Raw genomic sequence first — 15,318 nt, 5'->3', positions numbered from 1 at the left:
TAAAAACAGGGCGCAGTATTGACTTTTGTGTTTGACTGGAATTCATTAGGTGTTTAACAGGACATGCTGAACTAGTACTATTTACCAAGGGAAGAAAGAAGCAGTGTCTCTCGTCGGCCTTTTTTTCCTGCTACCCAGGGAGAACGAAAACATGATATTTTTCAACCCATAACAAACTGTTTGTGGCCTGGACCTCATAAGTCTGACAGAAAAGGCATACGTTGTGTACAGTTTATTTTCATATCATTTGATGTCTTAATGTGTATGTGTTTGTGTGTGTGTGTGTTAAGGAGTGTTGATGAGACTACAGCATGCGCTGAGGGTGATTTATTTCTGTAATTACAAGCTTCACAGGCTCTTTCCTCCACGCTGTGAGAATGAAGAATTCATAGAGGGGAGGGGGGGGGGGCGTGAATGACAGCATGCACCCTTGTAGTACGGCTCTACACATCACAGGGCCTGATCAGCCAGGCCTGCAGCATTAGCATGCACGCTAGTCCGTCTCTGTGAATACATCCATCCTCCCATACAATGTAGCGTTTCCTCATTAGTTTCGGCCATTAGTTCCTTTTTTTTTTTTTTTTTTTACTGCTTCCTCTTCCAATTCTGTCCATGACAGAAAGAGAGCAGGTTTGCTTGTCAGATTGCTTTTAATTCTCTATATACCCATTGCCTTTTTTGATTATATAATAAAATCCCAATAAAAAGGCTGTCTTAGAATTGAAATGCCTATGAAATAGTTAAGCCTCTATGTTGCTGATGAATCTCATTTCATGATCCGCTTAGTGGTGCTTAGGTGCCTGACTCAATAGAGCTACCTCATTTGTGAAAAGGTTACTCTTCAATTCCATTGAAATGTATTCTCTTCCATCACGCTATGACCGCTGAGGTGGCTCATTTTGACTATAAAACACTGCAGGAAACCCTGACCTGTTAGTACAGGTGTGCAGAAGGCCTCAAGGAAATTGGAGGGACTCGAATAGGAACATGGAGTTAACAGATCCAGGGAAAATGCAAATGGTGTAGTTGCACATTTAGTAATCCATCAAGTAGAAATGGAAACAAAGAAGTAAAGTGCTACCAGACAAATTCAGTCGGCGGTGAAAGTTTGGTAAAGGTCCGGCAGTAATATGACGCAACTATAACAAAATGACCAGATTCCTGTCAATCAACCACCTGAAATAACCACTAGAGTGTTAAAAGGACCTTTTTGTTTTCTTCTGTCTGCGTAGCCTTCTACCCTCGGGTCCATGGCATTGACTGAGGGGGCCCTCTGTCAACATGACCTGATCCGAGTGGTGTACAGCGGCCTCCACCCGCAGAGAGAGACCTTCACAGCTCAGAACAGGTACCGCAACGTCGCCACCAGCTCTTTAATAGAGAGCCGGTAGACTGGGGCGCAGGAACGTCACAAAGGAGATTTTAAATCGCAGCAGTTTAGCTCAGTCTATTGTACTGAACGACGTACCGGACGATGAATTCCTATTTGTTGCTTTTTGGATACCGACAAAATGGCAGCGCTGATGTCCTTTCAGCCTCGTTGGACATGGGTGGCCCTGCCAGCGTGTCCTCATTCTCCAACTTGTTTCTTTTGTGTGCTTCCGCCCCCCTCATTATTTCCTGTTCCTCCCCATAAGATGAATAAGACCTTTTAAGATGATCAGAGCACTACCCTCGGCGCTCACTCAGCCTCCTCAGTCGGCCCTGAAAGCTTTTTTGGCTCTTGCGTATTTCCTACTTCTGTGGATAAATAATAATCTCTGCATAGTAATGAGGCCTGCTGCATCCCTGCCTGAAAAGGCTCCTCCGTTTTGAAGTGACACCTACATCAGCTGCTCTGAGACTTCAGATGCGTAAGAGCAGCACAGATATCTCTGGTTATCCTTTCTGCGTTTGTAGCCGGAATGAACAGAGAGCCACATAAATACAGGGGATGGATCGATTATCCGGAAACCTATTTGTGTGCCTGAGATACGGTTTAGGAGAAGAAAGCCTGAAGCTGCCGAGAGGTCCGACTCACTCCAACTGATGATGTACAACTGGGACATTCACCTCCTCGACACCCGAGGTTTCTGGTCAACCTCCATTAACGTGCACATACACACCAAATGGGAATGCACAATGCTGATATTTGTACCAATCTGCAAATTGATTGTTTCAAATTGATGGTTTTCCAGAGATTTAAATAGAAATGCGCTACATTCACTCCAGTAGTTCCCGATGAACAAAACCGCTTAGGCAGCGTTTTGCACAACAGTCAATTTTACAGCTCATAGTTCATAAATTGCTTCAGCAGCTCTACGTAATTGTCTGCAGCAAAGGTGTTTGAGTGCTAACAAAAATGGACCCAAATTGGAGTTTTAACCTGAAATCAAGTTAAAAGAAATGCTGATGCTTTACATGACAGTAGTGCTTCCCTTTTTTAAATGAGTTCATTCAACCTGTGCTTAATTCCCTTTTTGTTCTGCTTGCAGGTTCGAAGTGCTGTGTTTCCTCATGCTCTGCTACAACTCCGCTGTCGTCTACATGCCGCTGTCTTCCTATCAGTCGGTCTGCAGGATGAGCTCACGGTAAGGGGGGGGGCCACACATGTTTTGAGTGTCACCAACCGTTTTGGTTCCTTTCTGCACCCAATCAGTGACCGCCATCTCCTCTTACGCCATGATTTGCTCTGTCGATCGTTGATGCACCTTTCCTCACCCCGTAGCTAAGCGCTGACCTCGTTGCGCAACTCCCGGTTGCAGCGCGATTTGATAAGTATTGAGATTTCTTTCGGGCTCTGATGAAAGCACTGCTGCTGGATACCTGTCCGAGCATGTGCGACTGGAGAAACACTGAGGTGCCCCGGAGTCATGAGAAAGGAATTCACAGTGAGTCTCTGCAGCAGAGAGATTGGTCCAATGCGGCACGCAGACTGTTCAGGATACGACGGCTTCCCCGCTGTGCCTGGAGCGATCTCGGTCTAGACAGGAGGCAAACTGTCTAGACGCACAATGCTCATTTTCAACGTGTAGGCCCCAAAGGCCCTCTCATCTTATCCCCACTGACCTATACAAGTGTACACTTTGCTCCTCTGGCACATTGTTTGATGGATTTACTCTTTTTTTTTTTTTTAATTTATTTTTGTAGTTCTTGAAGTAATTGATGTTTTGTTTTTTCTTCTGCCTCATCAAGGCTCCTACCTCTTTGCTGTATGAATAACACTCCCCTCACCTACTATGTGTGTGTCTGTGTGTGTTTCTCTCCTCAGGCTGTGTGTATGCGGCTTCCCCCGGCAGCAGCAGAAGCTCTGGAGGGAACCGTGCAACCGCGTGCTGCTGGACCCCGAGTTTATGGTTCAGATGCTGACTGGCGTGTACCACGCCATGTAAGTATTTAACCCGTTGCTTCCAACTTATTCGCAAACATTTGCTCATCTGCACATCCAGCACTAACAGAGCAAGATTATAATTTGTTTTGGAGTGGTGTTTGGAACCACCTGATAGATAAAAGTTCAATACTCTGTCTGGTATATCTGCTTGGTATAAAGTTATGGGAGCGGTGACATTGACGGAGAAACATAATGAGCTGGAAGATGCTCTCAATCTCTGTTAAGCCGAACCGCCGATTTAAGTGATAATTCAGTGCAGGTTCATTGACCCCCTTCAAATTGTCACATTTGCAATTTGAAACTACAGGCAGTGCCTTTCATTCATGTGCTTACACATTTCGGACATCCCTAATGAGCAGTCTCTACTAGTCACTCGCCATCTTCTGCAGAAAACTTCCCAAATGTTTCGAGCTCCTGTCGTTCAGGCTGATCACATCAGCAGTGTGTTGTTTCATTCACTATGAAGACAAAGCTGATTACGGCTCCTTGATGATAGCTCGTCCCCGTAGACTGATCCCCTCATAATGCAGTGACTGCAAACACCACTGTTGGCGACGCTGTAGCAAAGGAGGAGTGGGGGGCTTGAATGCCTTCTGGCTCACCGCCTCCTCGAAGGTGCACCGCAGCAGTCTGGAGATGCTAACAGTCAGTGCCTATACAGAGAGTGTGTTAGAATAATCACCTTTTTAGTACTGACCCCCGCCGGCACCGCGGTGCCAGCCTGAACTATCCAACCCACCTTCAGCTGGAGCAGGAGCACATGGAAGCCGGTTAAACGTGAACCCACGACTCCGCACGTTGGACCGTGGCACTCGTCAGGGATACTCTGGCGTTTAGGGTAACGTGTCTGCTAATGCTTCAGTGCAGCAGTACCACTTGAAGAGAGAGCGAGAGAGAAAGGGGTAAAGACCCAGGGGGAAATCTGAACAAATGGACATGCCACATTTTTCTGTGATTTAGTTTTCTTTTTTAAATCTATTCTGGACTCATTTTCCAGGCCTCAGAACATCAGAGTCTTTTTTTTATTATCTGCCCATTCATTCCATCCTTTTCATCTTGAGCCTAAAGGGAAACTCGTGCATTTGTCTAGATCAAAGAAAGTTCAACAGTATCGTTCTTTTCTTCCTTTTATGAATAATTTATATTTTATTTATTTATGGTTGGTGTCCCTTTAATCACACTTGATTGACTTTGAGGTTGTGACACCTTGTGTAAAGCTAAAGACGCCGTCATCTATAGCAGAGTGCCATTTGTGGAACTCAAAAGATTTGCCTACAAACCCACGCACAATGATTTGCATATCTTTTTAACTCTTAGACTTGACACAAATTAGTCGTTTTAAGCATTTAGTTAATGCTTAATATGCAGTTCAAATTTCTCCTTTCCCTTTTTGTGATTTTCACAGAATGAAAGAAATTAGTTCTGTAAAACTGTCTTAGAAAGACATTAAACGGGTTTAGCTCAGGTTAAACGTCCATTGTGCGTCAGTGAGGTATAATCACTCTGAATGTCCATCTTCACTTTCTTCCCGCCGCCGAAGCTGCAGACGTTGCTAAATATCTAATGATAGTTCACAGGGAGGAGACTCATACATCAAGGCGCCTCGTCAGACACTCTCGTTCATGCAAATGAGCTCACAACGTGACGTGGTTAAAAAAAATTTCAGCGTCGTTTTTTTTTTTTTTTTTTTTTTTTTTTATCTCTAGATACAATGGAGAGTGGGAGATGGGACGGGAAGCTCTGGAGGATATTCTGTACAGAGCCCAGCTGGAGCTCTACTCCCAGCCTCTCTTGGTAAGCGCGCCCTACACTACGTTTCGACCTGTCGGGCCCGAAATGTTGTCCCGCCACGCCGCTTTTACAGAGTCACCGCTCATCGATCTCTGCATGTGTCGTCTCCAGCTGGGCAACGCCATGAAGAGCTCGCTGCCGGACAGCGCTCCGGATGAGCCGTGCGGGCGCAAAGTGCTCCAGGTGGAGGTGACGCCCACCATCAGCCGCATCTCCATCTCGGCCATCACCACTGCCTCCATACGCCGCCACCGCTGGAAGAGAGAGGGTAAGACTGCAGCAGCCCTAGAGGGGGAGGAGGAGGAGAGTACTGCAAAGTGGCCTCGAAGCAGGAGACCTCACACTACATGCATTACAGAACTTTTTTTATGTGCCTTTTATGTAAGAAAAAGCTCCACTATTGAGTCATGTTTTAAGCTGTAAAACTTTTTTTTTCCCCTAACCAGTGAAATGCCACAGGAGGAAACTATTTGATGAGAGATTAACTCTTTTCTGCTGTAAGGAGACGACCTGTCTCTGTGTACAGTTCCCCCATTAGCGTTGTCCAAGTGGTGTTTCACTGTCTGTAATTGTAGTCTGTGTTTCAATGCTTGTGCCGCTCACAGCTCCTTCTCGCTTTTTATTTGCTTGTCTTTGTCTATCGAGTGTGCGCTGATCTTTGGCTCACCAGTAACCTTTAAGGGTCTGTAGTTTACGAGGAACCCACGACAAGATCCCAATGACACCTTATTACCCGGTAGATGAACGTCACACTTTTAAATAGATTTTGCATTCCTTTTTATCGTTTTCTTCTCAAGTGAATTTACAAACCGCTGTTGGCCGTGATGAGGCCCAAATCGGTTGAGGCTCGCTGCCACTAAAGAAACCTGTTTCCCCGTCTGTGTTGTTGACTCCCAGATTGTTTTGACTACTCAACCGCAGCAGATTCGAGCCTCATCGTCAATCCTCATAGCCTCGCCCAGCACCACCGCCACAGCCACCACCAACACCACCCTCCCCGGGACCCCACAGCCAAAGAGGATAGAGAAGGGCGGCCTCACAGCTACCACTACAGCAGCAGCAGCAGCATCATTCCCCCCATCACATTTGAGGGTAGGGGACAGGGGCGGACACTCGGAGCAGAGAGAGGGTCCCTGGAGGAGGTGCCCCTTCGATTTGTATCCTCCCAACCCTCCTTCTCCGCCTTCCCCCTTTCCTCAACGTGGGGATGTTCACTCTGCCGCTCCCGTTTGGTCCGCCTCTTCACTTCCCCAGAGTATCGTAACTCATCCAGTTTGTTCCGATCCTCGAGCCAACAACCCGTTTTACCTCCAGGCCACGACTGTTTTTATCGTCTCAATTAAGAAAGGAAGAGTCTCCTATTCTGGGTTTGAAGGAAGTTTGGCTAGTGGTCGTTTTGCATGGGCCCGCCATTATGTCATGTCTCCTCTCTTTTTTTCCTCATCGTGCCTCAAATGCATTTCAGACTGCAGCCCGTGTCACTCACCGAGCATGTCGAGTGCCCGGCCGGCGACCTGGCCTTTTTACTCCAGACGTTTTCCATTTGGTTTTATAGATTTATTTATTATGTTTTTTTTTTTTTTTTCAAACTGTAAAAATGCATCCGTTTTTATAGAAAGCTGGCAGAGAGCACCCGACATCTTGTGTCTGTCGTGCTCCTCGCGGTGTTTTGACAGCGCCACAGGTTTTTGGTGACTCGAGCCAGCAGCGACCATCTGCTGCCGCCATTGTGCGGGAGGAGGCCTTCCATTTTGCTTTTCAGCCCAGCAGCTTTGTTGTATGTTGGCTTGTGCCGTGTTTCCCTTCTCTCCGCCCCCCCCCCTCGCGCTCAGTGAGTGGGAACCAGCCCGTCATCATCGCATGTGCACGCTACAGCAAGCTTTTGAATATTTCCGCTAAATCAAAAAAACACACACTTTTATCATCACAAAGCCATGGCAGCATACTGAGTATTGTCACGGTTTACAAACCCAATACTGTGAACTTAAAGGCGGAACCGTTCAAACGGGCCGATCTTGTGTTGAGTGTCTCAGATGTTTCGGATCTTTCAGTTAGGCTGCCCAGCTTTTTTTGAAATACCAGAAATGATAACGACTATTTTTCAGCCTTAAGCACATTTCAGGCGGGTAGCAAGCACGTACAGGAAGTGAGTCGCACAAACAGGTGGACTAAAGGCTAAAACGTTCAAGAACATTGAGCTCTCCATCTCTAGCTGGAGTGCTATTGATCACGGACTTGCGCCGGTGCTGCAGGAGAGACGGGGGATTTTGGGGGGGGAGCAGGAGAGCATGAGTCTCCTCATGTTATGTGCATGTCGGTCCAGACCTTTTCTTCTCGGTTCCTCCTTTGTTTCCTGTGCTCCCATGGTCCAACTTTGCTTGTCCCAACGATGCATGACGGAGACGGACGGCTGGTCCTCTCGTCTCACAGGCTTTTGCCAGCACACTTTGTCATTAACATACTTTTTTTCTAACTCTTTATCATATTTTGTTCTCCTTTCAGCCTTCCAACACTGATGTCATGGATGAATTAATACATGTTTAATTGTTAAAACGTCTTCATGTAAATGTTGTGCTTGTTCTATGTGATGATGATCTAATCCAATGTATATTGAACATGAAACCTTTTTGCTAGACAGGCTCCGCTCTCTTATCCGGCAGCTTAATGAGCCCTCACTTTTCCTAAACAAAATGCTGATTTTAGTCAATCTGAATTAGATCAAAGGTCAAGGTCATCTTGTGCCGTATTGACTTGTACTGAGCTAATGAAGCGGCATCGTGTGTTGATTAGTGGTGGCTATTTGGAAGGCTAATTGTTTCTATCCTATTGCTCAGATTAATCCGTTTGTTGCTGTCCTGTTCTCATCATCATAAACAAGAAGCCTTTTGACTTTTTGTCAGAATTAATAGTAGAAGATTTCCTTTAAACTACAAAACCAAAAATGAATATTCTCCAAAGGTTTTAATTTTATTTTTACCATCAAATTGTATTTAAATTTGTCGTTGTCCGCCTCGCTCACTTTCTTTTGTCTGTCACGTTTTTCTCTCCGTCTATGTTCGCGCACGTGAACACTCAGACGCCGACGGGATGAGCGCCGGGGAAGATTCTTTCAACGTCAACGACCCGGATGAGGGTTTCTCCTCCGGGGCGTCCAACAGCAGCCAGCCCAGCGGCACCAAGGCAGGGGGCAGCATGGGGCCGAGGAGCGGCAGCCTGAACAGCAGCAGCAGCATCAAGAAAGCAATCACAGCCAGACTGTCTCGGGAGAAGGAGAGAGAGAGAGAAAGGGAGAAGGATCGGGAGAAAGCGAGGGAGAGGGAGGCAGAGGTGGAAAAACAGGCGGATTTGTCAGCTGATCACCAGGCTGCGGTGAGGAGGCACCACCAGAGGCAGCAGTCGCCCCCAGCCAGCATCACCTTGGAGGCCATCCACCTGAGCCCCATAAAGAAGCACCTGAGCTTCCCCGTGGTGCCCGCGTTGGTGCGGACTGACAGCACCGCCTCCAGCAAGTCCTTTGACTGCATGAATCTCAACCTGAACGGAGGCGGCAATGAACGAGACAAGGAGGGGGGGGCTCCAGGTGGGGGCTCCCACCGCCACTCCACCATCAGCCTGAAGGAGGAGCACCTGATCAGGCCGGAGGACGGCGAGGACCTCCAGTCTCCTGTAGCTCCTCTCACCAAGCAGTCCCGCTCCCCCAGTTTCAACATGCAGATCATATCACAGGTCTAACGCGCAGCGCAGGACGCGGCGCACACACACACACACACACAGTCCTGCAGTTTCTCTCTGCAACTTTCAACAGTCCTGTGTTTCGGTCTACTGTATTGTGTGTGTGTGTGTGTGTGTGCTCTCTAGAGCTGTGCTCTCCCCCCTTTTAACATCTATTGAACGCCGTGACCTGCAGTCGTTGCTGGTGGGTTCAGCGTTACTGAAAAGAGAGAAGTGCTCTCTGCTATAGACTCCAGTCCAGCATGTCACTGCATCCTCCGTCTGACCGAGCGGTGCATTCCTCACAGAAAGGTTCCTCAGGAGGAGGTCAGACGTTGAGGGGGAACGCGTGAAGATGCCACGCTAGCTGTGGGGGATGTGTGCGTGTAAGTTTCAGAATCAGTCTAAATGAATCTGCAATAACACTTACCGTCATGTTTGAGAAGAGTGGGGATTGTTGTTCTTTCTCTTCATTCCTTCCCCTTTCATTCCCGGGCTCACGTGCAATTGATTCTGCTGATTATCTTCTCGGTCATTTGTTGTTCTTAATTCTTAGTGGCACAGATGGTCTTAAGGAATTAAAACCCAAAGAAGGTAAAAATTAGTGTATGTTTACCTCTTTAAGAGATTTGGCAAAAATCCGTCGGACCAAAGTGATTCTGTGTTTTTCTTTTGCCCCTGACCATTATTTTATCTCTCGAATCAGACTTGGAAGATTGTTGTGTAACCAAATTGAAATTCGTGATTTAGGATGTTACTAGCTCAAAGCCTTTAGCTGGACAAATGTGAAGAAATCCCCACTGTGCAGCTACAACAGGAATGAGTTTGTCATGTGACCGGAGTTAATATTTGAAAGTGAATCTGGATTCAAAAACACAACGTAGATGTTGCAGGTTTGGTTTTGAAGCCAAAAGGCAGTGACTGTATTTTATATTGTTGCTACGGTTGAAACCATTCAATGGGTCCCTCCATCTTAAAGCACCCGTTGGTGTGTTCTGTCGCACTCCGGCCTTTTGTGAGTGGCGTCGGGTCTGAGCCAGTGACGTACTGCCCTCCGCAGGCTCCTCTCAGTCGCCGCGGCGATCCTCTTCACGTCCTGCGCTCTGATTGGACGCTCATGAAAATTATGTTCTACCTCATTGTGTGTTCACCCTGCCATTCGGACACCCGTCTCCCCCAATCAGACGCCGCAGGATTCAAAGCCTCCCATTTGGGTTTGAAGCCGGAGTGCGTGAACAGTTTGGGGGTTTAAACTGGTTTCACACTAGAACTGACAGGCTCAATCGCACCACGCACTAAACCTAGCTGCAAAACGACAACATCCGACACCCACCTCGGGATGAACCGGATTATTTGAATTCTCTAGAAATGTCTGGCTTCTATTTTTTTTATGTAATGATTTATGAAGTGCAATTGTTTTATGCTCTTATGCATGGAGTTTAAATCTGCTGTTTTAATGCTTGCATCTTTGAACAGTGCTCGCTAGCCTTCTGTTCTGCCCACCACCCACCCTTTCCTCCTGCCCAGTGGTTTGAACATGGCGCACTTGCCTGCATGTTTAGTCCTCTGCAAAGCACAGCTGTTTCAGATGTGCGAAGCTAACAGCGAGCCAAGCCCAAGTCTCATCCTCGACTTTGCCAGATGTGCCAATACACATCCTCTCCTAAGTTGTTTAGCTTAGGTGTCTTAAGTCAAAATGCCTATTTTCTTTTTCTTTCTGTTTGCGCGTCTTATTTCAAAGTTATGGGACAAAATAAGCAAAAGGGATGTTTGGACGTACGACTTGACGTGCTCTTAGATGCAGCTTCATCCTTATTTGCCATAAATTCTGTGTGTGTGTGTGTGTGTGTGTGTGTGTGTGTGTGAGAGACACTTACTATTTGCCGTAGAAGCAGTATATTATGCGTCCGTGCACTGTAGATGTCGTATTGCATTTCCCAATGTCTTGCTGGTGTAAAAACCAAGAGTGACTGATTTAATGTATATAAAAGTCCCACACAGTCGCGCTCCTGCTGTGCTGCAAACCTTCACAGCTGCTGCTCCTGAATAAGTTCTGTGTGCGCTTCAGCCTTAAACATTTCAGCCTGAAAAAATGCCTCCGGCACTTTTGGACTTGCATGTTCCTCCTCCTCCTTGCTGGACTGGACTGTGGAGGAAGAAGACCGGAGAGCAGCTCACACTCACCTGGCCTCTGCGCTGTTGTCCCCATGCTGCGTCGCTCACAACCGGCCCTGATCCCATTTCCTGTATTTTGTGGCAGTGCAGTTTTCTTTTCTTTAAGCGGGTGATGTGTTTGTGTCATAAATGTAAGCGCTGCGGACCAAGGTTACCAGCATCCATGTCCGCACTCTGCGTGGTTAATTATTCCCCGGTGTCTGGTGTCATTTGCATGTGATCAGGGCGGGAAATAAACACCAGCCGGTAAGTGTTGACACAACTGTGTCTGCTGTTCGTGTGAGTAGACCGATGGTCCAGAACTCTACATAAGGTCCATTTCATTTCAAAAGGTCTCAATTAGGCAGTAAAATGTTGTACTGCCGCCGGTGGACAAAGTTAATTTCCTGTCCTGCATGTGATAACTGTGGGCTTTGATTTATGCACTTTAATCCATCCACCTCTCTCCTCAAGATACTTATTGAAATATAATATATATATATATATATATATATATATATATATATATATATATTTATTATACGTGTATTTGTGTGCAAATGAGTATACTCAATGCAGGGTTTAAGTCTCTTTTAAAGTAGTTCTTCTATGTGATGTCAAATTCAACATAATGCTATTTTTGTTAAAGAGTCTATGGGTACAGCTATTCAATCTTTTTTTTTTTTTTTTCAAAACCAAAAATAATTATGCGAGGGGGGGTCTGGAAAGAGTTTATCGAAGAGACTCACGTTAAATGGAAACACCAAAATTTCTGTTCTTGAAGTCAGAATTGATTCTATGCAACATGTTTTCCCCTTTTTAAAAAAAATCATTTTTGGTGTTCCCAACTTCTATTGATCCGGGACGGGCGAGATGCATTAAGCAGTTTTTTTTTTTTTTTTTTTTTTTTTAGTCCCATCGTACGGGGACACTGCAGAGCGAAGGAACTCTCATGTGGGTGAAATAAAAAAAGGATCGATCATTTGCGATCTGACTGCCCTCGCAGAGAGGAAGCCACATCGTGATGTTTGGTGCATGTGGAGCTCCTCCTGTCAGTTTGCTGCTCTGTAGTTTAAAGACCTTAGTTGGTGTATGAAATACAGATTATCGATGATAAATCCTATTTGGTCACTTCGAGGGAAGCCGCTGGACGATGTGATAACACTGTACTATTGATGATGTATAAATGGAGAGACTTATTTTAAATCTTGTAAATAAAAAAAATGTACAAAAGTGAAAGCAAGATACATATAAAAACTGCAGATCAGTCTAAGATAGAGAAATTAATCTGTATATTGTTGAATAAATATCGTGCCGTAAGGGATGAGTGTTTGTCTTCTTATATAGAGGTGATTAGATATAATCTCCATAGCAGAGTTCTATGTTCCTAAACTGAAAGGTCTGAGACCGCTTTCTAAACTTTCAATTTCATTTTACAGTTTATCTCCTGAAAAGATAGGCGCTGCCGCTTTTTCTAGAAACTATTTTAACTTATTATTAAAATATACTTATTGTTTGTGACCAACGGTAATCAGTGGTGATGTGCCGACACCTAGTGGTGGTGTCCCGAACTGAAGGAGATGTGCAAGTGAATCGATGAAATAACAATTTCAGTGATTGAACCCTCTATCCATGATTGACTAAGTTTTGCATTTTGTTTGATAATCAAAAAAAATCCCTTATTTTGATGATTTTCATGATTGGAGAAATATGTATGTGCTTTGAGACTTAACTTTATACAGTCAAACATTAAAAGTAAAACTTTTTTAACCTGACTGGTAGGTTTTACCTTGAATAAGATTAATGTCTTGCTGGAAAGTCATGTGGAAGAAAACACTACCATGTTATTTTTAAAGCCAATTTAGGAACTCCATGAACACATTAGTAAAAAATTCATACAGGTTACTTTGTTCAATAGTTGAGGTTTTTTTATTTCAATTTTTATGATCTTTGTGTTTCAGTGTGTGAGCTAAATAGACGTTTTAAAGGAAACCGTCCTCTGCAGAAAACTATAAATGGTTAGCTTGATTATTTGGATATACTGCTAAGCTACCACTATCTGCTCCCTGCTAACATGCTGATGCTAAAATCCTGTACAACTTCAAACATGTTTCCCATGTTAGCTTAACGGAGTGGTTCTCAAACTGTGTGGCGCGGCCCTCTGCTGGGGCGCGGAGGTATAACAGGTGGGGCGCGAGGGGCTGGGGGAAATGTTCTGCAGAGGGTTTTTAGGGGGTTCGCTACCGGAAGCCGGACCGCTGTACCTGGTGACAGGAGAGGCCAAGCTGGCCATCTACAGCAGCAGGAAGAGCAGAGGCGGGACCAGCCAGGACACACTTCCTGTCTTTAGATCGTTGGTCAGAGACAGTGTGGCTGAATTTTGGATTTTTAAAAGGATGAACAATGTGCCAAAATTTACTTATAAATGGTGCCACAAAGAGGTGATATGCTAAGATAAGATATTCCATTATTAGTCCCACAATAGGGAAATTCCCAGGGTTGCGGCAGCAAAGTGTACAGTGCGCACAAGATACATGGTAAAAAAACAAGTTGTACGGAGCTTCCAGGGCGTCCACCAGAGGTGTTGCTCATTAGCGATTAGCGGATTAATCATCGTCTTCCTGTCTCCCCGTGTCCAGTGGACACCCTGGCACACTGCTGGCCTTCTTGATAAGTTTGTTAAGTCTCTTCCCGTCGGCCATTGATATGCTGCTGCCCAAGCAGACCACTCCATAAAAAATGGCAGATGCCACAACGTAGTCAAAGAAGGTCTTTAGGAGTGCTCCCTGCACTCTCACCCTTCTTGTAAAGCGCACAGATATGATCTGCCCAGTCCAGTTTATTGTTCAAGTGAACACCCAGGTACTAAAATCACACGCTGTCAATGTCCGTTCCCAGGATGTTATTGCGTTTACCCTCTGGACGGTTGGTGAGGTACTCCTGGATCTATGCAGTCAGGTGGTGGCTCCAGCTTGTCCTTCAGAAGTAGAGGCTGGATCGTACTGATGGCACTAGAGAAATAAAAAAACATGACTCTCACAGAACTTTCAGCCTTTTCCAGGTGAGAGAGGAATCTGTGCTGCAGGTACATCATCCACCCCGATGCTGGATTAATATGCAAACTATAGTGGGTCCAAAGATGAGCTCAACAGGGGGCGGAGATGGACAAGAACCTGCCTCTCTAGTGTTGCCCCCGGCCAGAAGCTGTTTAAGTCCTCGGGTCGTGGGGTCTTTGGGACTTGTACCGCGCAGGACGTTTTTTTCTCAGCCGTATTCTCTCCAGGTTCAAGTTCAGGTTGAAGACGTGCTCTACCACCCGCAAAGCTGGTGTGCAGGACCTGGGGAGCCTTGAGCTGATGCTGTCTGGACCCGTGGCCTTTCACACCTTGTCTCTCTCTCTTTCTCTCAGTGAAGTGTTTTAATTGAGTGTGGCCTGCAGCAGCAGAGAACTCTGGGTAATGCTGCCCTCTGGTGTGATTCACATCACACTACAGCCTTTCAGTCATGTGACTCGTCGGGTGGGGTTGTGGTTCACTCGAGGTGAGCCGACAGCGTGAGAGGCCTGCAGCCAAACATCTGCACGTTGTTCTCAGTGGTTCTGCTTCAGAAACTTTCTGTGTATCACCTTTACTTTGAAAGACGACAAATATCTGGAGCCTTGATGTTACTCGTGTGACTACGTGTAGCTCTCTCACCAGAAGCAGAGAAGAAGACACGAGGAGTAGATGCTTTAACATGAAACATTGATTGGCCAATCTGCTCTCACATGAACAAGAAAAAACAACACCAAAACAATTACCATCAGAGACAGATGATACAACTCATGGATACAATTACAATTCTGAAAATCAATTGAATTTATTTTATTTTGTATAGCTAAAAATCCCAAATCCCAAATTTGCCTCATAGGGCTTTATAGTCTGTACACATAAGATATCCTATGTCCCGAAACCCTTACATCGGCACAGGAAAAACTCTCCAAAAAAGGAAAACCCTTCGATGAGGAAAAAAAGGGAAGAAACCTCAAGAAGAACGTCGGAGGAGGGCTCCCTCTCCCGGGAAGGACAGACTACAATGGATGTCATGTGTACAGAATGAACAATGTCATTCAAGACATTCAAGCAGTTCCATCCAGAGATACTGTATCACCTGACAGCTGACTTCGAAGGCGCTCTGGGCCTATCATGATAACCTCGGTTTTGTCTGAGTTCAGCATCAGCAAGCTGCTGGTCATCCAAGTTCCGATGTCTCCAAGACATTGTTGTCTAACAGCCACAACTACAGCAACTACA

The 15,318-nt window shown here is 45.7% G+C and overlaps 1 protein-coding gene across 4 annotated transcripts in view; it reads left to right on the top strand.

The window, feature by feature from the left end:
- LOC120833574 (hyccin 2) overlaps positions 1 to 12,346 on the top strand; it is a 31,229-nt gene extending 18,883 nt beyond the window's left edge. For 2 of the 4 annotated variants that reach the window (XM_040200784.2, XM_078091314.1), the window contains 7 exons: positions 1,233 to 1,348; positions 2,475 to 2,570; positions 3,251 to 3,367; positions 5,077 to 5,164; positions 5,273 to 5,429; positions 6,059 to 6,253; positions 8,238 to 12,346. In XM_040200784.2, coding sequence (XP_040056718.2) covers positions 1,233 to 1,348; positions 2,475 to 2,570; positions 3,251 to 3,367; positions 5,077 to 5,164; positions 5,273 to 5,429; positions 6,059 to 6,253; positions 8,238 to 8,893 — 1,425 coding nt within the window. In that variant the 3' untranslated portion in view covers positions 8,894 to 12,346. The remainder of the gene's footprint in view (positions 1 to 1,232; positions 1,349 to 2,474; positions 2,571 to 3,250; positions 3,368 to 5,076; positions 5,165 to 5,272; positions 5,430 to 6,058; positions 6,254 to 8,237) is intronic. The other 2 variants (XM_040200787.2, XM_078091315.1) reach the window with 1 other exon arrangement.
- The last annotated feature ends 2,972 nt before the right edge of the window (positions 12,347 to 15,318 follow it).

Source organism: Gasterosteus aculeatus, chromosome 16 (assembly GCF_964276395.1).
Source record: "Gasterosteus aculeatus chromosome 16, fGasAcu3.hap1.1, whole genome shotgun sequence".
Lineage (NCBI taxonomy): Eukaryota > Metazoa > Chordata > Actinopteri > Perciformes > Gasterosteidae > Gasterosteus > Gasterosteus aculeatus.
This window is presented reverse-complemented; position numbering and strand designations above follow the sequence as displayed.